This window comes from Poecilia formosa, unplaced genomic scaffold, assembly GCF_000485575.1.
Source record: "Poecilia formosa unplaced genomic scaffold, Poecilia_formosa-5.1.2 Scaffold9, whole genome shotgun sequence".
NCBI classification, from domain to species: domain Eukaryota; kingdom Metazoa; phylum Chordata; class Actinopteri; order Cyprinodontiformes; family Poeciliidae; genus Poecilia; species Poecilia formosa.
The window spans coordinates 4,489,165-4,513,179 of record NW_006799948.1 but is presented as its reverse complement, the minus strand read 5'-3'; the positions used below and the strand labels follow the sequence as shown (position 1 = coordinate 4,513,179).

At 42.4% G+C, this 24,015-nt stretch overlaps 1 protein-coding gene across 6 annotated transcripts in view; it reads right to left on the bottom strand.

Moving 5' to 3' along the window:
* grm8a (glutamate receptor, metabotropic 8a) overlaps positions 1-24,015 on the bottom strand; it is a 255,278-nt gene that overhangs the window by 227,623 nt on the left and 3,640 nt on the right. For 4 of the 6 annotated variants that reach the window (XM_016664539.1, XM_016664552.1, XM_016664554.1 and 1 more), the window contains one exon: positions 18,395-19,188. In XM_016664539.1, coding sequence (XP_016520025.1) covers positions 18,395-18,937 — 543 coding nt within the window. In that variant the 5' untranslated portion in view covers positions 18,938-19,188. Of the gene's footprint in view, positions 1-18,394; positions 19,189-21,803; positions 21,909-21,938; positions 22,230-24,015 lie in introns of those variants that run through there. The other 2 variants (XM_016664548.1, XM_007540075.2) reach the window with 2 other exon arrangements.

The window sequence follows — 24,015 nt, the reverse complement described above, 5'->3', positions numbered from 1 at the left end:
GTGATGTGGAATGCTCCTCTTTCAGAAAGACGAGATTTACATTCAGTTTAGAGAATGATAAAATTTAACTGCCTTGTTCGGGAGACAGAAGGTGCCGTAAAACACAAAGCTGCCTAAACCCGTAATAAACAAAAATCCAATTTAACTTAATGTAATTAAGTCAGATGTAGTTCCTAAAAAGATATCAGAGTGCCTTAAATTCAGTGCTGGAGCTCGTTAGAAAATCAACTGGAAATACCGACTGCTCTTACTGTCCAAAACACAACCCCACATCTGAACTATTACTTTAGGAATAAGTCTCAACTTTAAGTATTAGGGTTAATTTATCATGCAAAGTGATGATATCTGGGGGTTTTGCGGCAATTGTTGACACATTTCAGAACTTGCTTCTTTCATCAGACAATTAAAGCAAAAAAACAAAAAAAAACAAAACAGGACATTTGTTTTTGCTTATTTATCTATTTATTTCTAAGAAAAAGAAAAGAAAAGAAAAGAAATAACCTTAGAGTCTTGGAGGCATTTTGAATTGCTGAACAAAAACACCAAAGAACCAATAAAAATAAATAAGCCTCGACAGACCACAGGAAGAAAACATCAAAGCTTTTCTAAATGTCATCCTAATTATTGCAAGCATTGTAATGAAATATCAAAAAAGTAAGCCAAAATACCAAAGCCTCGGGGTTCCTGCTTCCTCATAACCTCTCAAACTCGTCGGGCTCTCGGAGCGACGTCAGAACTGGAGCCGAGTCAACAGCGAGTCAAATTGCGGGGCTGTGATTCATCGTGAATCACAGCTGACGACGGTGAGAACCAAAAGTAAACTCGGGAGGAAACGTGGAGAAATAGGTTAATTTGCAGCACGCGTTTTCACTAAATATCTCATGGCTGGGTTCGGCTTTCTTCGCACGTGACTCCGTCTCCCTCCACCGTAGCGCCAAACAGAAACGCACGTGACTAGCTAACGTCGACGTGAAACAATGAACCATCTGTCTAAGCCGTTTCATGTTGATATTTATGCCGCTCCTATGTTTGACTTTCCGCTGCTCCTGCATCAGAAATAGACTAGGAGTGTATTCTGTGTGACTCGGCGCCTCTGAGACATAAAGCTGCAGCAGCGCGTCAGTCAACCTTTTTTTATTTGCGTATTGCTTTCAACAAACAAACAAGCTAAGCTCAGATTGGATGAACTGCAACTTTCAAGTCTTGTTTCATTTAAATTAACGTCCCAAATTCTAAATGAATGGATACGCCTTCATCTGATTGTAGCTCTGGCTACATGTTTGATCTGTCCGGTCTCAAGACTTTTGTAGTCTCTAATGTTCTGCTCCGTCCCCGCAGTATGATGCCTCCGCCACCATGTTTTTCTGTGACAATGATACGTTTGGGGTCATACACACAGGGAATTTTTCATATAATCTAACCAAACCAAATTCTTCCAAATACAGAATTCTCCGAATACAGCGCGTGTTGCCTTCCAAACAGTAAAGTCATTTAAATAATGAGAGACCAAGCGAATGACGTCACCGAATCAATCTGTGCCTCTTATTTTGTATTCACTTGTACACAGTTCATTGTTTTGCAGTCATCTGCATGGGTGACTGATGGTCAAGAGAAAATATGGTCAGAAGAAACGGCAGGAAAGGAAGACCTCAGTATGGATGACCGCATTTGCTCCATTTGTCATAAGGTAATTTCATAAAATGTCACTAAATCGAACTTGTGTGCATGCGGGCACGCTGGGTTCGCTCATAGATCACAGACGGGAAGGCAGCGTGAGGCCAAACCTGCAGACCGACGAGCCTTTCCGGAGAGGACGAGTGGCACCCGAACGCATCGCGGCGGCAGCGACGTCTCATTAAAAAATCAGATCAGTCGATTTCAAAAATAAGCCCACAGACAATACGGGGACAACCGGGAGATGAAGGAAGGAAGAGACAGGCGGAAGGATGAAAATAGGGAGCAGGAGATGGAGGGAGGTGGTGGAAGAAAAGACAAAACAAAAAGATTTTGACAGAGGGATAGAGGTGATGAAATAGTGGGACAGAGGCAAAAAGGGAACCCGAGAGAGGCAGAGAAGGTTTGAGGGTGAAGTCAGATCAAGAGGTGGAGAGAGAGAGAATTAAGGCCTCATGGAAGGAGACAAGAGGTCACGGTCTCCTCTTCTCTGAGCCGTGATTATTCCCAAATACACATCTCTCTCCCTCTCTGTTTCCGACTCTGTGCTTCCCTTTCGCTCTTCTCCCATTTTACTCTTTTGGCATCTCTGTCCGCCACGATCCCTCGGCCACCCTTTGATGTCTTTCATTCTCGTCCTTCGTTCTGTTTTACACTCGGGGGTCCTCCCTATGCTACTCTCCGAACCCGTCTTTTCTCCCATTCATCCGCCATGCATAATTCAAGCGGGGTTTTCAGCGTGACGGGTGTGGCCATTAAAAATACATGGGGATGCTGCTCCGAGCCCGTTTAGCGGTGCCTTACCCTGGCGAAGCAACGCCACAGGTCAGGGCAGAGAGGCTAGTTGGAGAAAGGAAAGGAATCAGGCGGGGCTTGGGGGACGGAGAAGGAGCAAGAGGAGAATGAGGAATAAGGCGGAGTGGCGACCTTGCACCGGCTGCAGCAGGTCAAACATCGCATTTGTTCAACTCCGACTGCGGTGGAACGATAAAGGAGACTCTAGAGATGTCTGAAAATTGAGATGTAATTTAATTGTATTTCTGAGGTTCTACACAACAAACACTTTCTTTGAGGAATCATTTCATCGTGTCATAATTTTTTATTAATTTTTTTTGGTAACACTTTATTTGAAGTGGTATGCAGAACGGTAAACATGACATAACAACTGTTATGAACATGGAGGAGTCTTTGTGAATCTTTGACTGTTGTTGTCATGAAGTGTCTTTCAGTAAATAATCACACTTTTAATTCAAATGTGCATTAAAAGTTGCATTAAAGGCATCAACTTAACATTATTTGGTAAATAATTACATTTGTATGCAAAGTTCCATTAAAACTTAGTTTAAAGTCAATTAAAAGAGCCAATGTTGCATTAAATGTGCCATTAGTTAAAAGTGTCTACATTTATGCTCTATTACAGTTTGGCAAAAGGAACTTCAATAACTTCTTAATTCCCAAGTCATTGGTCTAATATTTAAATATATATGAAAATGTTTGTTTTAGCACTTCTTTTCTTGTTGTTTTTGTAATGTTAAGCTCTATTCCCTTCGCATGACAATAATCCAAAATTCATTGTCTCAGAACCTAACGGGTTCCAGCATTTTAATGAAAAGTTCAGTGAAAGGAAATTGTGTGGTAGGAAAAAATAAAGTGTACCAGCAACGGGGATAACATCAACATTTGGAAGGATCGTCAAGTGGAATCCATTGAAATATTTGGGGGAGTTTCTCAAGGAGTGGACTGAGGCCGAGTAAACGCATAAACAGCCACTAAACACAGACGGACTCCAAAAGTCGAAATTCAAGACACTCCCGAAAAAGAGAGAGAGTCAGAAGTGTCTTACCTGGGCTAATGAGCTGAAGGACTGGACGTGAGAGTTAAAGGTCAATTTCAAGGAAAAGCGGAGTCACAGAATCCTTAAAGAAATCAAGATTTGCAAAAATGTGCATTTTGACCCGCATAGAAAAAGGCTTTTTACTCGTTTGATTATGAAAGGAGCTGAAATTTAGCGTAGCAAACTTTGCCGTTACTCCTGAATGCATCAGAAGTTTTCCAACAAGTGTGCCACCTTCTTGACTTTCAACCATAAAATATTCTCTCCTGATGCTTTCCGTAGTTTTTTTAATTTTTTTTATCTCCATTTCTTGTAAACCGAAGCATCTGCGTCAAAGACTCTACTGTAACTTTAGCAATCACGTTGCCGAAATTGTGTCAGACTTCTGACTCGCAAGCCGGGCGATGACGGATGGGAACAGCAAAGAGGAAAGGTAGAGCTCATTTCCATATTCACGGATACGGACAGGAAAGGGGGTGATGAATAAATCACTTTATTTTAAATAAAAATGTTTTCAAGTTAGATTTTTTTCCCCTTCATACAGGGGTTGGTATTGATTTCCTTACATTTGCCTGAACACAAAAGCAATTCAAGCGGAATGCATGAGAAACTGTAGCAAAGAGAGTGTCATAGCTAGACTGTCATGTTCTATATAAATCTCCAAAGGAGGACATCTATTTTAAAACACACACACACGCATTCACACGTCTTGATAATGCCCACTAAGAGAGGTATTCTTTTTTTTCTCTCTCTCTCTCTCTTTGACAGATTCTGGCTAATGCTGTTTTGGCTAATGCCGTTTCCATGTATTTCCTTTCGCCTCCATGTCTTATCGCCTTTCTCACATAAATAAAACAAAAGTGTTAACACGGTCAGGAGCCATGCAAGAGAACAAGACCACAGAGACAAAGGCAGACCGAGGCACGCCACGAGCAAAGGAAGCAGGGAAGTGGAAACAAACATTTAACCTCTTTTTTTTTTTTCTCCTCCCCTTGTCTTTCCACCCACCTGTTCGCTGTGATCTCATGTAACACTGCTGCAAGATGTAAAAACACTTCTTGTAGCACACCTTTATCCCCAGAGTTTTCCTCGATGGTCTTTAAACTGCGCTCTCTTCCTCTGACATTTACCGTTTCGCAGCCTTTCTTCTCCGCATCTGTCGTTTGAACTGTAAAGCTTCTTCCTGTGTTTCTTCTCTTTAAATGATGGTTTGAAAGAGGAAAAAAAAACCAATAAAAAACAAATGTGAGCATAAAAGCTAATGATGACACCACCAAGAAGGTAAATGTGAATAAAACGGAGCAAAATACAAAAGGAAATCAGAGGAAACGAACACCCAGTTTATCCCCCAACGTTTCAAACGTGGATATTTAACGCTTTATATCAAACATACAGTATTCTCTGCTCCAGAAGCCACTTATTAAAACTTGGTGCATGAAGAATCATTTTCCTTATTTAAGTGTCTTAATGCCCCCTGTGACTTCCCCAAAGTCTCATTTCTTCATCTGTCCTACTTTCACTCACATACGTTTGAAAAATACTGTATTTTGTGGTGCGTTTTTTTTTTTTAGAAATCCTTGAACTATTTTTTACCATTTTAACGTCATCAAGTTTCGAACATTTAGAAATCATGCTTCAAATTCGATGTTTCAGCACTACCGTCGTTATAAATTTAAAATACATTTCAACGTTGTAGTCATTTCCCGTCAGCTCCTTATGCTGGACTAGACTTCTAAATCGCTCCGGTAATCTCAGAACGTAGATTATTTTTGCTAATGCTAATGACGGTTTCTGTTCAGCTCAGAGGCGGTTCCTTGTTCATTTTCCAAGTCAAAATCAAGTTTCAAATCGCATTCAACTGAAATGGATATTCTTGGATGCATGTTTCGTACATAATTTTAGGGCTAAAAGTCAAAACCGCTGCAAGCGAGCCGAAAAATCTGAACAAAAATGAATCGCTATTGGCCTTAACTGCATCTCTTTTTAATACATCTCCACGTATTCATAGCTGCTTATTGGCATTTTAGAAAAAGAATATGGCAAGCACTTCTTCTACAAATATCCTCCAAACAGGAAATTTGGTTGGATTTCTCCTCGCCCATCGAAAAACAGCCTCTCAGCTGGAAACAACGCGCCGAACTGTCGGAGCTAACAGCCTCCATTTTTAGCCCTAATTACACATGAAGGACATCATAAAACTCAAGTCATGAACCAAGAGTCCAAGCCAAGTCTTGAACATTTGGAGTGCAAGATCAAGGAAAGTGACAAGTCATAGTAATCAACTGTGATTGAAGTTAAAGCTCAGATTTGAATCCTCGTCTCTGGCCGTTGTTGATGCCAGCTGTGCTTTGGCACTTAGACTTAACACCAGCAAACGGATCGGTGCATGTTCAGATTTGATTTTTAAAATATACAAGACTGAATTTAGACTTTTGGTTGTTTTTTTTTTTTTAAAGAGGGTGATCCAGATCCAAACACTAACATTATTACCCCAATTTAAAGCTCTACCCCTTTGCTCTGTTTGAACACATCAAGCTGTTCAATTTGTGTTTAACTGTACCAACGGGGAAGGACAATAAGGGGAAAACAACAAAATCTTCTCTTTGCCTCATTTCCAGTGCTGTGGGGAGGATGAACATCTCCAGCCACACTGGCACAACAGTGCAGTGCTGAACTTTTCATCCTGTGTGCTTTTTTGCCACTTACTGTAGCAGTCGTAACAGCAATAAGAATCCATCGAAACCCACACAGATCGATTACCGTTAGTTAGACCAGCGGGCGAGCGTTTAGATAATCCAAAACTAGAAGAAACTTTCAATGCATTCAACTTCAGTGAAACTTTGCTCTACGAGGCTCCAACAACGGTCAAAGTTATTTGGTCAACAGTCAAAGTCGGTATGTGGGGAACCGACTGAAAGGATCGTTAATTTTTTTCCCCACTTTCAATGGTTACTTCCTGCCCACCAAATGATTTCCCAACTGAACAGAGATGAAAAGACACACACACCACACACAGCTCTCTTCTCCCTTTGCTTGTGACATGATCCCAAATGTTGTTGAAGAAACTTAACGCAATCACATGAGGAAAAAAAAAAGAAAAAAGCTCAAACCCAAGAAAACGGCAAACTATCGGGAAAATGCGGATGTCGAAAGTCTCACAACCAGCAGAGCCTCGGCGTGTGCTCGTTTTCAGCCCAGACACTTTAAATGTGGCCAAAGCCTTGAATAATTTAGAGCACCAATAACTAAACAACAAACCCAGTCCACGCAGACGGAGCCGAGCGCCGAAGACAACCTGGATATCTGTATGCAGCAGGAGATAATGCAGACGGCGGTGATATCTGGAGGCTGCATTAATTTACAAGATTTACAGTATGTGAGTCCATTTTTAAAAGCCATTCTTTGGCTTTGGAATTATAAAGCAATATTCTGTCACATTTACAACCACTCTTTGTAAATCAGCCTTAGAGTGTTGCCAAGGAGTCCAGAGGAATGAAAAACGGGGATTAGAGATCTGGCTTTTTAGGCTTGGATGGGAAGCTGCAATACCAAATCTGACCACTAGGATGTGGGGCTGCGCAGAGTGTTTCTACGTTTTCTGTAGGTGGGTTTGTATGAGAGAGAGACCAACAAAAAGATATTTAACTGGGCTGAACACAAATGCACTCGTTGCTTTTTAGATTTTTCTTTTTAGTTAAAAAAAAGTTTCAATAACTACGTATCGTCATTTCAGAAATTTTTAAAGAGAAGGTGCCTAGTTTACAAGATGAAACAGTGCGCGTCCCTTTCCTGAGTAAACAAAGAAATTAAACTAGTTTCCCCTCAAACTCATTTTCCCTCCCTGGTAGGTTCATTTACTCCAAATGAGAGAATTCATTACTGCGGCAACATTTCACTGCAGATAACACAGTCTTCCGAAGCAAGTTGGCCAATCATGCATGCAGAAACCATTTCTGAAAGAAGCGAAGCAACAGAAGTTTTATTCTGGTCTGAAAAGTTAAGTTCGAGTCCAACTTTCGAGTGCTTTCATGTAGCTTAATTAGCGCAAAGGCAACAACGGAACATGCGAAAACAAACGAGACCGTTCCCGCCGCTACAGATGTCCGGACAAAGGCAGAAACATTTGCTCTGCGACTGTCGACACTTTTGTGCAATTTCTCGTGTAGTCAATATCTCTTTCCTGCAGAAGACATTTTGTTTTCTTGAAGAGAGGTGTGAAAAATGGCACTAATGTCTTTGTTCTGTAAAAGCTCACCAGGGTGCTCAGATTGTGTACGCTGGCAGGGACTCCGCGGAGGGGTCGCAGAGGGGGTTTCTGTGGATGTTGACTCAGTTATCACCAGCAACACATTGAACCCAGATCCCACCAGGGCACATGAATCTTCTTTCACCCTCAAAGAATGTACATGACTTTCTCTCTCTCTCTCTCTCTCTCTCTCTCCCCCCGAACCCTCACTCAACTACAAATTGCCAACTTTCTCATTTTCTGTTAGACGATGTATAAGACCGGGGACGTAATACACGATGGGGCTTTTTTCTCTCTCTTTTTTTTTTTTTTTTGAGACACCGGCGCTGCCAGGTGAAACTAATAGCATTAATTACGCTCCCATTATTTTCAAGTGACTCACGCTCAGCCGCCATTGGTCACAGCCTTAGCTGAGCGCACGAGCCGAAGAGTCAAAAAACGTGAGTGAGGTCTCTAAAGTGTATCAAACGGCGTGCGTGTATTGTCCACCTGTGATGTGTGAAATCTGGGGCTGTGTGTAATAGCTTCACTTATCCCTTATCTAAGCTTCCATTCAGCTGATGAAAGGACGGCGAGAGATAGAATCTCATTCCACTTTAATGCGCTCTAGCACTGGTCCTCTCAGTGACGATACTGGGACAGATGGAGCCTTTTTCTGACCCGCTCTTTGTCAAAAGTACACACAATTCAGTGGGAACGACAGAGAGAAACGCGTTCACAGGGCCAGGCGGGAAGGAACACTAAGCAAAACATCAAGCACATTTTCAATGACCTCTCGTTTTTCATCAGGGGTCTTAATTAAACTTTAAATTACTTTCCTGTCTCGTCTTATAAAAAAAACACAGACGCTGTTAACTTGTTGTGTTTGCCACACGAGGCCACGTTTCTCTTGAAGCGGCACATAAGGTAAGCTTGAGGTAGCTGGGGCATCGCGGGGACCGGACTGCGCCACTGAAATGTCAGGAAACATTCTCTTCAAACAAAAACGTGCTGCTCGTCGTTTTCCTTGCAGTCCTTTTGAATTCCAGTTGTACATGTGGTGTCATCTAGCCAAGGATTCTGAGACCAACAGAAACATTGGTGCTTCAGTTTAAGGATGGTTCTTCTTTTTACTCAGTTTACCTTTGTTTGCCATTAAAATATCTTTGGTGATCTACAAGGGGGCATAAACTTTTCTACTGCCCCGTAGGTGTTCCAAATTAGAGTTTTTAAACACATTGCCACCTTTCCTGACGTGAAAACCCAGCTTAATGGACTGCATATATTGCCCTTTATAGTGATGGGTAAGCAAATCATTTGTCAGTTTGCGTTTAGCCTTTCCTCATCCAGGGAGCAGCTTAATGAATTGCATATTTGGAGTTCCCCCGCTCACCAGCTTCAAACCCAGGTTAAAGGATTTGCACCATCCAGCTGAAAACAAATCCAATTTAGCCCGCGTTCATACGTTACATCGGACGGCTCTTAATGAATCATCTCCAGGCAACAATAAATGAAGGTAATAAATAATTTCAGAAGGACAATTAAGTCCGTCTTAATTAACCATTTGCTCGTTAAGTCTGCCTTCGTTAGCGAAGGTTGGATGATCGTGTCCTGCCCCGTTGTAGCAACCCATGATTTTTCACCCCCCGCAGATGAGTTGCGGTGAAGCATGGCGCGCGCGAGAGCCGCAACCAAACGGCTACCCCGCGCGCGTCCTAATGAGTCTTCCCGCTCGCTGTTCGGCGTGCTCTGTGGCTTCATTATCGTCACCCTCTTAATGCGTAATGCTTTCATGAAGGAAATCAACACCACATCATTACGCCCTGGAGGATGCGGTGCTCTCCTCTTATCGCCATCTTTTTCACCCCTCCATCTGTCGTTCCAGCGCATCTTTGTCCAGGATTCACTTCCACTTGTCTGCTTTTCATTCAGTCCTCTCTTCTTCTTCTTCTTCTTCTGCTCCCTCACACCCACTATCCTCACGTTCCCCCAGTCTCCCTTCATTACTTCATTAAAAGCAGCTAGCGGGATTGGAACAACACCGTAGATCAAAGTAGGCATAACCTCGTGAAAAACAGCCACCTTTGTAGGGAATTATGTCCAAATTGGCATCTGAATGAGAATTACAGCGCTCCTCGTTAATTGCATTTTGATGCAGTCGTCGTCATCCTCGCGAAGAGAGAATGCCAAATTGATTTGTAATTCAGGAGGTGCCGATTTGCCTGGAAGAAAATTGGTCCAGTATGTCTTTTTTTAAATGTGCGAAGGGCCCCAAGCTCGCTTTATGCTCCGACATCCAAGGCAAACCCCTTCTTCTTCTCACTCATTTGCATATTGTGAAGCGTGTGGAATTTTTTTATTAGCTCATGCAGGGGAGAGAAGAACCGCTCACTCATATGTGTACTGAGGGTTCCCACGAAAGACTGAAAGTGCTCAGTATGAATAATATGGATTGAAAATGTGAACAATCACACAAGAGGAAATGAATAAAGAAATTTAACAAAGCACTAGCAAGTTTTCTAGGCACAGAGGATGGAGGTAAAGCTAACAGATTAGCATTTGAACCATGTCGACGCTTGTAGACAACATGTAGCAACTCAACTTTCCTTCACAAGAGCAGTGTCAGAACTTCAACGTCTATGTAGAAGTTCATAAACTTTTAGCATGTTAGATCATATAAAAACAATTCATAATTTTGGTTATAAGAGGTATTCTAGATTATTGGAGTAAATTAAATCCCAGCAACTGAGCCAACACACCCCATGTAAATAACTAGTTGTCATGAACTAGAGGTTTCACCCAAGCCGTTAAGGACATTAAGGATGCTAACAAAAATTAAAGTCAAATTGTATTTTCCGAAAGTTAAAGTACAGTACCTCATTATACATTGTACAACAAACTGATCGATTCGAGAAAACTTTAATTACGTTATACAGAGTGTAACTTTGCTATCTTTGTCAAAAGAAACAGACCCCCAGCATCACAAGATTGTTCACAAGGTGAAGTTTTAGCAGATCTGATTCTAACAAAAATTATAAACCCACTTCTGGCAGCAAAGTCCTGTTTGATACATCTGCCAGAGATGAATTTTGAATCCCCCTGGTCGACGCTTTGGCAGGTGTCCACTTGCACCGCTTGTTTTGGAAAAAGTTACAAAACTAATGGTGGTTAAAACAAAACAAATGCTAATTCTGCTCAAAATGGAGGAACAGAAATAATCATTGGAAGCGAAAGAAAAAGGCGTCATTTGCCAAACCTTTGGCTAACGCCAACCAGAACAAACTCAGCTGGACGTTTGTGAAGCGGGATAGCAGAGCGTGGGAAAGATTTTGGCCTTGGCCTTGGAACACACAACTTCATAGAAAAAAAAAAAACCTCCTCCAGAGACAAAGACAATAAGCCATCTCCTCAAATGAAGACTGCCCCAAGTGTGTGTATGTGTGATTTTGAAAGCCTCCAGCAGAATCAATTGCAGTTGATTTTGAATGAATGCAGGGTTAGAGATTTGTGTGTGCGGGCGCAGTGTTTTTCCAAAGCTCCCCCGAGGCTCCGTCATTCCATTTACTCTCACCGGGGGAAAGCCACCACTTATCAATTTGAGAATTGAATTTCATTTTCAGCCTCTGACACGCAGCGTGCGAGTGTCACAGACTGAAATGTGTCTATCGCTTCACTGTGGGATTTCCTGGTAACGGAAGACAAAAGCCGAACGCGGGCGGTGCATCAGTCCCCGCTTTGATGCAAAGGATTATTTTTAACATGAAAAGTGTTTGTCGGACATGTTTTTTTGTGTTTCGTTTTCCCTTTCATCTAAATTATCCAGAGCAAACGTTGGCATGTGATTCAACACTTTTAACTTGTAGTCATAATTTTGATCTCGATGTATGAATTTGATCGCATTATAAACTAAACATAATGCTTTGACGGAGAATAATATCCTTTTTTCTGTAAATTTTGTTTAAAAATTAGCTCATTTTAAGTTCTACATCACAACTGCAACAAATGGAGGTGGATTACTCTATCCAGTATGTAGAGTTTTAAAATAACTTTTAATGTGTAGAGTATTGAACGAAACACAACAAAACTTCCCTCTGTGCTGATTGGAGACCCAAAGGTGGTGCAGGAAACATCAAATGTGCAGCTTTGCGGTGGAGGGAGCACTCCACACATTTAAGGTTAAACTGTCCGTTTGTGGAACCCTGGAGAAACGCCAATCCCATATCATATAAAAAAAAATCAATAGCGCCTCATTTATTCCATCCACCACACCTGGCATTCAATGCTGTCTGAAAATATCAGATTTTAAATATTTTGCCTCTTATACACATCATGCAGCAAAAACGACTCAAGGAAAATCTGGCTAAACCTGATTAAATGACGTAAGGGCAAAGGTCAAAAGCACCTTGCAATGTTTCAACAAAGTTTGTACCTGTGCCCGAACCGACACGGCTCACTTCTGGCTTTAAGACTCGTGCCATACGTACATGTTTCCTATGAAAGAGACCAATTACTTCAAACTCTTAGGGAATTTGTGACTTTAATTTAGCTAATGATGAAATAAAGATGAAAGATTTCCTTTTTTTTTTTTTTCTTACTTTATATCACAGAGTTCTGCAGAGGTAAGGTTTCAAAGTTGGGAAGCAGAAAAGAGAAACTTTCACTTTAATCATCTCACACCTGATTTTTTTTTCAGGCTATCTGCGACCCGTCTGGGGAGCCGTGACTTCGTCCAATAACTTTTTTTTTTTTTGGGGGGTGCGAAAAATATTTAAAAACACATTTATTAAGACAGCAGTGAAACCGCAGTGAACAGCGCCTCTTTTAATACGTGATGGGCTTAGATCCGATAAGAGCTGAGCATAAAGCACCGTGAAGTGTCTGAGCCTCGCTCTCAGACTATATTTCAAGCAGTATTGAAGGATATTTTTCAGGCTTTCTAAGAGTCCTAAAAAGTTTTACTTTAGACTAAAGTTAAGTGCACCGAGTCATTTGAGGAAGCTGCTAAACTCGAGCTGTGAATCAGTGTCGCGTCGACATAACAGTGCAACAATGATCCAATTTTGGTCTGATTTTGTAGAAAAGAGTTTTCTAATTTTTGAGATAGATTGCATATAAAAACACCTTAACGCACATTTCAAAACTGCATATCCTGACTGTTTTGCTTTTTTTTCCCTTTTTAATTCCACAAAGAGAAAAAAAAAAAAGTTCACTAGTACTGCATGACTGACTGGAGGACACGGTAATCGTGCATGCCGTTTTAACTCAGAATTTAAAAATTCAGTTTGAATATGGGGAAAAAAAAGGTCCCTAGAATTTGAAATCCAAAGAATCTCACTAGCTTGGCCTCTGATTCAAACACGGCTCTGGTTCTGCAGCTTGGAACCAAACACTGTTTAGATGCATTTGATGCCGCTGCCAGAGCCAAGCTCCAACTTTCAGCGATGACCGGAACAAAGAGAGCTGCCACAAGCAGCTGTCAATCTGTTACAAAGTCCCTTCCAAATATGTAAGCGGTTTCTATGAAAGGTCGTCGAAGTAGCACCAGTAGTACTTATACAGTTTGAATAACGACAGTTGATCAGCTGTTATCCTCATCTCTAAAATGGCCCAATGTCAAGATGCATCGATTGTAGATAGATTTTTCCCTCCCCCCAGTCTTTCCAAACCGTTTTCTTTATCCAATATTTAACTTTACATTTCAGTTGATTCATTAACTGTAATTGGCCCTTCAAACAATTTCTGTTGGTCCAACGTTTTTGACTGGAACATGTATGAAATCACACTGCTTGTGTTGTCATCTTTTTCCACAGGCCTTGTATGGTTAAACTTATTCTTCTATTACAGAACTACGAGAGCCACTTACTCCACCAAAAGCCCTCCAGATCTACTTGCAGTCCCAAGAACTACGTGATGAACTCAAGGGGATCATTATTTACAGCATGTTGCATCAGCTGTAAGATTTTTTTATTTATTTTTTTTACATGTGAGAGACCGAGCTCATTGAAAGTGCAGCCCAAGTCGTTCTTCTTCAATGTGCTGTGCCTTTAATTTCAAAATACTTCTCTATTATGTGGCGTCTTTGTGAAGCAGTTTGGGATTTTTATCTGTGCAATGTGTTGCACAGATAAAATTTAATGCCCGCTCTCAATTAAGTTGAGAGAAACTTTGCAACACACACACACACACACGCGCACACATAAAAAAAAAAACAATATCCAATTAACGGAAGGACCTGAAGAAAATCCAAGGAAATCTTAAGAGACCCTGCGTACTGCAATGAGAAAGTTCACCAGATGGGATTAAAAAATGTGTTATTTTAAGGTAAAAACACTAAGAAACATTTATTACTTCCATTTATGACAGTTTGGCACAAATTGAAGGTTTGGTATTTATGACAGGATTCCCTGTTCAATTAAATTCTTACCTTGCTGCCAACAGTGGATGCCAAAAACATAAGGGTTTGGCGTAAAAGATAAAATAGGAACTAAAATGAAGAAATACAAACTGTGCGCAGTCTGTAGCTACCTGTAGCGCTGCCCTGGATCCCAACTAAAATAATAGCTGTAATTAGTTTAAGGTTGGGCCACATTTGAATTAGAGCAGCAACATCATTTAGGAAATTGAGGTTGATAATGGTTCATGGTTTACAGTCATTCAAGCTGGGAAATTAAATCAAATGAATTTGTGGCTTTAATAAACATCCCCGCCCTGGCGTTTTCGATTAGCTTCCTGCAGCATGGGAAGAGGGGAAACAAGTCGGCATCACTTTGTAGATCTCCATGAGGCGAACAAGAGTTTATGGCGCACTTCCCCCGTTTCACAAGAACACTGGCCAATCAGGCAGTGACAGACAACTTCTCAGTTCTAATAGCCCAAACTGGCATTGGCTGGTTTTATATCCTCATGACAGAACCTCAAGGGAAAATACCATATTTCCAATATTTATACACTTAGCGCAAAAAATGTGTAATATAATCCAACAGCTTTCATTGAAAAGCGAGAAAAAAAATTTGCATTGAAGTAAACAATGGTTATGGTTATGACGCAAAAAGAAAGATGGCTGCAAAGTTAAAAAATAAAAAATTCCATGCGATTAAGCTTGACTTTTTTATGCAGCATAGAAAACCTTTTACAAGTTAGCTCAACGCAGTTTGAGAGCAACGATGTGCCTCATGTTTACGTCAATATGAATCTATGAATAATGCATTGCAAGCCATTTAGACGCCACACAAGCTTTGCAGTGCAACACATGTGTGGGAACCCTGGCCAAGCTAAAGGTCATCCACAAACAATCTCAGTCAGCAGCTGATTTCTAATAAACTTAATGCTTTGGAGACAAAGCACCTGCATTTTCTTTAACTTTCCAATTCAAAATTATGCCCCGAGTTAGAATTTCATGATCCAAGATGTAATATTCAGGTGTTTTAAACTGACGTAAGGGTCTGAAAGGAAGCAAATAAAACATAAAGCAGAACCAAGCTGTTGTCGTAAAGCCCCAAATTTCCACTCGCTTTGTTTCGACAGATTTTCTCCTGCAACATGCAGCTGTGGCGATGGCTGATTTAGAAAAAACAAAACAACAAAAAAAAAAAGTTCCATGTTATCTCCAGCCCCGCCTCGCAGTGCTCTGAATCATCCCTCAGTGCAGAGCGATAATCTTCAAACGAGGAACCGGCGAACAAAAGAAACATCAGCGACTCTTGTTTGATTTGATTTCTCTCAGCTGTGACTCTCAGCAAGGGGCTCCCTCTGCTGCTAAAGCACAGGAAAAATAATAATAATAATAATAATAAAAGAAAAAAAAAAACGTGGAGAATTTTTGCTTCTTTTTTTTTAACACAATCTGTTGTTTGAATCACACTTGTCAACTGCTAGAATTAAAAAGACACACAAGCTCTGCTTCTGGGAGGAGGGGTGGGCCTCGCAACCCCATCATGTCTTGAGTGGGCGACTGGCTGTGACTGACACCGTCAGATTAAGCCTGTTTATAAAAGACATATGTTTGCTTGAAATACATTCGTGCAAACATGTGTTTGCGTCCCACGACTTCCAGAAACAGGGGGGATAGTGGGGGGTGTATTATTTATGAAGAAGCATGCAGTGAGAGATACACAGTTTGGAGACAAACCGTTAGCACAGCCACAGGCATGAGGTTGACATATCGCAGAGATCCAGCACACACGCACGCACGCACGCGCGCGCAAAAATGAAAAGGGAAAAAAAAAACAACAAAAAAAAACCGCAGAAGACTCCCACACACAAATTATCAGCGGAAGTACAATCGCGGCACGCGGCATGCGCANCACACACACACACACACACACACACACACGCGCGCAAAAAAGAAGAGAGAAAAAAAAAACGCAGAAGACTCCCACACACAAATTATCAGCGGAAGTACAATAGCGGCACGCGGCGTGCGCACACACTGCGAGTTGGAGCGAGCACGCAGGCACGCGCGAGGCTCCAAATCGTATTAGGCAAATGAGAGCGAGGCACCGCAGAGGCAGGGAAAAGCGCTCTGTTCGAGGGCTGTTGCTGTGAAAGATCCTGGAATAAATCATGTTTAGTTGTTGTTGTTTAATATGCAAATCTTCCATTCAAAGCGCAAGCCGGTTGTTAACATGTGCGTCCTGAAACACAGGAAAAATCTTCCACACACACAAGCATATGGATTCCTCTGTGCCAAAGAAATGTGTGGTCACACTGTGGAAGAGCGTGGGATAAATGTGGATGTGAAAAATGCCATGGGCGTCATCACCGGACGCGTGTTTCACCATCGCACCGCCATCAGTCAAACCCGGCGCAGCTAATGATGACAACGAGCGCACACTCCAAAGATGCACGCAAACGCACACCTGAAATGCATAAAGGCTTTCAGGAGAGCACGTAAAAAAAAAAAAAAACACGCGTGAACACAAAAGAGTTGCACCCTGATGAGGATGCTCAATTAGGCCCACACATGTACTCGAAAACATGGCAACACAAAGCGGCGTCCTCGCAGGCGACGCACGTGTGCATAAACAACCGCAGGGCGCGGGAAATGAAGTGGCTGTTGACAGATTTCGAGCTCGTAATAGATACCCACACTTGGCTGCAATTTTTACTGTATTTTATTTAATTTTTTATTATTATTATTATTATTTCGCTCAACCTTAAACCTACTTACAAGCATCGCTTGACACATCAGTTTCTCCTTCACAGACACATCTGAATGTTTGAAATTGCACTTTGGGCTCCGAGAGTGAAATGCACAGACTATCTTTTCTCCTGCAACTGCTGAAGGAAGAGGTGTCACCGCTGCAGAAAGCGATAAGGCTTCAAATGGCCGCCGTCATTGAACTTTATCTTGCCTATACGGGTGAAGGGGCTGGATGCTGCGTGGGATGGGAGTGATTCAGCATGTGCAGTGCTTGGCAAAAGTGTTTACACCCCCTTGAGCTGTCACATGTTACAACCTTTGTCCTTATGAATGTAATTTACTGGGATTTCGTGGTAGATCAGCGCAAAGTGGTACATAATTGTGAAGTCAAAGGAAACGTGGCTTAAGATTTTTCAGATAAACATCTGAAAGGCGTGATGTGCATTTATGTTTAGCATCCATTTAATCTGATACCCCAAAATAAAACATTACTAACATTACATTAGACTGTCTATGTGCAGTTTACTCTTGCCGGCGTTTTTTCACCCTATGCTCCAAGTCCCCAAAACAACATCCAGTGCAACTCTATGTGCGATTTAATCTCGGTGTAAATCCAGCTGGTCTGTGAAGGTCTCCGAGGCACATTAGTGAACAAACCGCATCACGAAGAGCAAGGAAGACAGTAGGAGGGTCAGGGAAAAAAAAGTTGTCACGAAGTTTAAAGCAGTTACTCAAACTTACCGAGACATCGCTGCCCTATTAAACTGACAGGTCGGGCAAGGGAAGCATCATTTAGAGAAGCTGAAGGACTTGCAGAGGTCCACACCTCAGGTGGGAGAGTCTGTTGGCAGCACCGTCGGCTTAAATCCAGCCTTTATGGAAGAGCGACAGGAAGAAAGTTATTGCTCGAGAAAACTGGTAATAGGTTCCAAGTGCAGTTTGCCAAAAGCCACGTAAGGGAATGTGAAAACACCTTAGAATTGGATTACGAAAACTAACACTGCACTCATCATCAACAAACCTTTCCACTTTGAAACATGGTAGAGGCAGTATGATGCAGATGCAGAGATTTGTTTATTTTTTTTTGTCCTCGTCAAGGGTCGAACAGGCTGGTCAGGGCAACAAAGAGAAAGTTGGAGGCAAATACAGGACTATCCTGGAAAATAACCTGTTAAAGGCCTGAAAAAAAATCTGGAGTGAACGTTCACTCTTTAGCATGCCAATGACCCCAAAGAGTCAGTGAGGTGATGTAACTCAGTTACATTACACTTACATCCAATTAAGAATCTGCAGCAAGACGTTATAAGAGTGTTCAGGGAATGAAAGAGAAAGTACAGCAACAGACATAAAACTTTGGAAAATGAACACAAATGCCACCACACTTCTAATTTTCCCTTGACTTCACAATTATTCACTTATTTTAGTTGATCAATCAAGCATCCTATATTTAGGTTTGTGGTTGTAATGTCAAGATGAAACAGAAACAGTCACAGATGGGAAAAATTAGACCAAGTCCTACCTTGAACAGACGCAGGATGTTGGCCACCATGATGGACACGGAGCTGGACGCGGCCCCAATCACGCCCACGATCTTGTCGGGCTTGGTGAAGATCGGAGGGTCTCCGTTGGCGCAGCGGACGTCGGAGCCGTCCCTTTCTATTAGGGCCTGCACGAACGTCAGGGACTGCTCCAGAGCGTACGTGTCCCTGGAGCAGGTATCCAAGATCCGGGCCCCCAGCGTGATGTTGGGCAGCAGTTCAGGATCCTTGTTGATCAGGTCAATGGCAAACATCATGGCCTCCAGGCGGTGGATGCCCTTCTCCTTTTTCAGCTCCCCGCAAGGCGTGCCGCGATCTCCCCGCGAATGCACCGGGAAAAGCCCGCCGAGTATGATGTCGCCGTCCAGTCGGATGGAGTGAGCGTATTCTGGAGCGGCCTGGGGGTCTATCGGGACTCGCTGAGGGGATGTGACGGGAAAGAGCCAGGTGTAAGAAGTAGCCAGAAGCAGGAAGATGATGGAGGGAGAGTGGAGGGGAAAAGTCGGGCCCCACTGAGATTCCATGATCAAAGAGGTTAGTAACAGAGCACGATCCAAGAGTCTTTAAAGATTATTAAAGTCAGCCCTTTCCTACTGATTAACGAGGCGGGGGTAAAGGACCCCAGGTGCGGAGTTAGCCGAGCCCAATGAGCAAGTCATAATCCAGGGAAGACGGAGCACGGACAGGAGGTGTAGCAGGAAATGTGGCACTTCAGCTGCGAGTATCTGGTTCGGGGGCAGAGCGTGTAAAGCACAAGTCACATCTTTTGCAGAGCCTGTTGAAGAGACAGAGACAAGACATGTTGGTACCATTAACTGTGCAAGGGTCAAACCGCTGCAGGGTAGCAAATCTCACATGGCATGTGGAAAACCCCGACGGAGATGAATGAAGCTACAAAAAAATAAAAAAATGGATATACAGAAGCTCTCAAAAGTGCACAAACCCCCTGTAAAAAAAAATGCCCAAAGTAACAAAAATTAGACCACGAATAACTTCAAGTCTTATTCCACATGTGACATTTATCCTCTAATGGAAAATGATTGCGCCGGAAGGCAAAAAGTTAAATGGAAAGAAAAAATAAAAAGTGGATCAGGCTGCCCACCATTAAAACTGAAACCTGGCCATGCTTGTTGCAGTGTCTCTCTTGGCAGAATCCCCAACCGCTCTGTCGATTTCACAAACCATTACAAACGTCCAGTTTGTCGTGGAACTATTGTCCCACATTTTCTGCGATTACAGTTTTCACGATGCCACGGGTTCCTACTGCCATTTGGATCATTTGTAACCAAACGACGGCTTTAACCAAGCGAAAGGGAAGTCGAGGAAATCTAATTAACATTGTAGTTCGGGTTTAATTCATGTGACGGCAGGTGTGCAAACTCAAGAAAACTGAATACGAAAATGGGCCAGAAGGGGTTTCGGTGCAAAATATTAGTTAAGGATGTGCAACTAGATTACTGTGCAAACCCATTGGGAGTGTGCTTAAAGAAAAACCCCAAGCGTTTCAGTTTGTTGTCGCCTCCACACCCTTATTCACTGCTGGCAGGTCAAGGAGAGAAACGGCTTACAGAGGACCTCGTTGGGGAGCTCCTCCAGCTGTTCGCATGACTACCTGCTGCAGTTGTGACGAAGCAGAAGAAGAAGGAACTGAGGGGGTGAAGAGAGGAAAGAGGGTGAAGGGAGGAAAGAAAGAAAGAGTTCAAAAATAACAAATAGAGAGAGAGAGACAACAGAAACATGAGGCAAGGGACAGCATCGCAAAGACAACGGAGCCGTGGAGCGACTGTGCATCTGCTGCAGTTAAATAAACATATATTCAATACGTCTTCCTCCTCGTTTTCCTCCTCCTAGGCTTCAAACTCAACAGGTAAAGTGAATGTTAAAGGTTTTTATTTTTTATTTGACATCAACATCATTAAGTGTTGATACGCTTTATCAGCTTTCACCCACTGCAGGAAGGTTCCGCCTTCACCCCCGGTTGTAATAATGTCACGCTTCCTCCACTGAGCTGCGCAGCAAGCAGCCATATTGTTGCAATAAGTTGGTCGGGGACTGAAAATTGCTTATGACGAACTGGCGGATTTCTACACGGTGTGACTGCTAATGTGCTTTCATTAGCCGAGGCCCCTGGGAATTTATTTTCTCATTTGCCTCCCCTGATCTCAAACCCTTGATTTTCTCTTTTTTTTCTTCTTCTTCTTCCTCTTCTTTTGTGAGTGCAGACAGGGTGAAGAGGCAATTTGTGCAAATTTCTGGGGCCTAAATAAATATTTAAAGATAATTAATCGTTAGCTTGACAGCCAGATTCAAGGAGGCAAAAAAAAAAAAAAAAAGAATATTTTCCCTTTAATTTCTTTCGGTGAGCTCCATGGCAACAAATCTAACACTAACGCTTGCATTTTGGCAAGTACGAGTATTCGGTTTGTGTGAATATAGCCGCATAACTTCAGCCTAGTGTGGAGTGTTTTGTTCACACAAACAGCCATACGTCTTCTGCTACATTAGCACCCTAAATATGCAGCACCTTTTCCCTCTACACTTAAATAATAATAAGAGCATAAATGCTTTGAGCTCGGTACACCAACCAATCCCAGCTCTTGATCCAGCGAAACAGATTTAGTTTTAGATCCACTAAAGTTCTGGAAAAGACATTTCATTAAACTAAAACAAGAGATGCCTCTGAAACTGGACACTACTGATGTAAGCCACAAATGTTTTAAGTCCACAACTTAAGGAGTTTTTGTAGCGGAAAGGTTCAAAACCAAAAAAGTACCCTTCGACAAACTCTTAAAGTAAGTCTCAAATTATTTTTAACTACACCCGACATCAGTGGAACAAGCGGGGGCAACGTCCTCAAACAATCGACTGCGATACCAGGAAGCTTTAAGTGGATAAGTTACACTATTACTTATCCGTTTTGCAATCTAATTCTTATTTTAAGAAAAATAATGTTACAGCATCGTCTACCCATTCATCTGAAACTGTAGGATATGCAATTTTATCTTCAAATCAGACTGCTGCAGGCTTTCTTCGGGAGTCATAAATACTGCAGATTAAGCGATTAAAAAAAAAAATTACAGAGACGAAACATTCACCGTGCACAGACAGCAGCGCAAGAAGAACCCAAGCAACAATCACGAGATAATGTCACACAATCTCACTGGAAGCTCTGCAGACGTTCTGTCTGAACTGACAAAGATGCTGATGTGGCTACAGAAAAACTCAAAGTAGGCAACAAGTCTTGATTCACAAAATGCCTACATTCAGACGTTGGCCCAGGTAATACACATGTTTAAATGGCAAGATGAGAAACGAACACCAGTCGACATAACCACTGTTACCAAATCGGACAGCATTAAACGCATTTGGTGTTAAAGTAAAGGTCATTACCTCATGGAAGAACACAGCTTGATTCATCCTCATGCTTTTCAGTCTTTAGTCTTTAGTAGTCGGTTAAACTTCCCCTTTGACAACTAAATATGAAGGAACAATGACCTTTTCTCTAGCAAGCAGAATGTAAACAACCATAGTCATTGCATCGTCCCTTCAAACTGGAGGTCTCTGCTCGGCCAAGCAGATGTCTGACCTCCTTGAAGAAGCCCGATCCTTGCAGGTCAAGTTCAAGATTCCAAATAACCAAATGTCAAGTTGCCGGCTATTCCCTAACCGTACACGGAGATCCCGTTTCCATGGCCAACGGAAACAACAGGCAGTCCAGTTTGGGGAAAAGTGGTGGAAAAAGTTTCACTCTGAAGGTAGGAAAAACATCCGGCAAAATCCAAAGCAAAACAGTAGGGGTGTGCTGCTGAGAGACTGATGAGCACAGCTGTGATCACTCAGCAAGTGATTGATCAGTGGCAGGGAAAATACACAAGAGAGAGAGAGAGAGAGAGGGCAGAGCTGATCCAGAGGGACACGAAAAATAAGATAAAAGCCTGCCTTTTGATTCTTTGACAATAAAGCCAGCCAGGCAAACCTGAGAAGTATTTTTTGATAGACTTTTGTAATGTTATTTCTCTCTCTCTCTCTCTCTCTCTCTCTCTCTCAAAAATAAATAAATAAATAAATGAATGAATGAAATCCTGTGTTTTTAAGTAAGCACCTCATCTTGAGTTTGCATCCTGCAGAACTGGACTGCCATAAATCATTTTCTGGCTTGGATCTCCCCCCACCCTCCTTGCTATTTAAGACAGGCGAGCTTGTACCACCCTGCAGGAGATCCTGCTCCTAATGTTTCACTGCATCTGTTCCTGCTGGATCAGATCCCGCCCTTTTGCTCCCAAAAAAACCTCCCCTGTGGTAACACAAGGGCTCTCCTGTACTCAGCCTTTAGAAACAAACTTTAGCCCCCACCACACACACACACACACCCTCCAACCTTGATTTTGTCCACACAAAACCCTACGAACAGGCTTGGGAGTCGGTTGACATCACGGTGTGACACTTGATGAATATAATTCATTCCTGTCCCAATTAATTCATCAGTTCCTCCCCACTCAAAATGGAAATAGGTCAAAGCCACTTCTACAAGGCAGGCAAGCAAGCAAGCCCCCGCTACAGTTAAAGCCCCCAGCATTATATAGGCTAGCCAGCTCTGATTCATCTGCAAACACCATAGTCTACTTACTGCATCATTGTTTATTAAACACTTTCTCCTTGGCAAAGTCACAGAGGGTTTCTTAATGAGGTTCAGTGGCCCCAGTAATTCTGATGTGCAGCATGTGTAACTCGCATCTGCTTCCGAATCTGTCCAATCAAAGTCCAGCACATCTCGGAAGCAGAGGTTCCTATCGCAACGTTCTATTTCACAGCGCTTTGCACAATTACCCATAGCCACCATGCGTTCCCGCACCTTGCCACAAACGTCAACGAATGCCGTCCGGGACTGGTGGGACCCATTTGAATTCAGCCCCCTTTACACCGACGACCCTAAACGAAACCAGGTGCATTCAGCTGTCTCCAAATGTCCCACGATTTAAAAGACCTACATCGTTTTTTTTTGTGGTTTTTTTAGTTGTTTTTTTTAAACGGTACGAATACCACGCTTCTCTGGAGGCCTCAAGGGGAAAGAGCGACGCAGCTAACTGACAGGTCAGACGAGGAGAGCGTTAATCAGAGAAGCAGCCAAGTGGCCCATGGTAGCCACAGAGATCTGCCAAGATCCACAGCTCATGTGGAAGAATCGGAATTAGAATGCACTCCAGAAATCTCGCCTTCAAGGAAGAGTGGAAGGGAAAGAGGAAACCATAAGGGGGACACGGCAAACGTTGCAGAAGAAGGCGCTTCGGTTTCAAGATGAGACCGAATTCGAACGTTTCGCCACAACATGCAAAAACTCTACACCGGCTCCCCCTGGGCCCCCTGCTGAAGAGGACCGCTGCGATGACATGATGATTCCCAAGTGATCAGGGTTAATGGGAAGTTTCAGGGCCGTGCAGAGACCACTAAAAGAGCAGGTGCTCAAAAAAAAAAAAAAGGCCACATCTTACAGCATTCTAGGACAGACTATTAAAGCCACACAGCTTTCAGAGTTTAATAAACAATGATAAATTACAAAATTGTGAAATATATAATCAAAGCTAAGGTAAATCTCTATACAGAG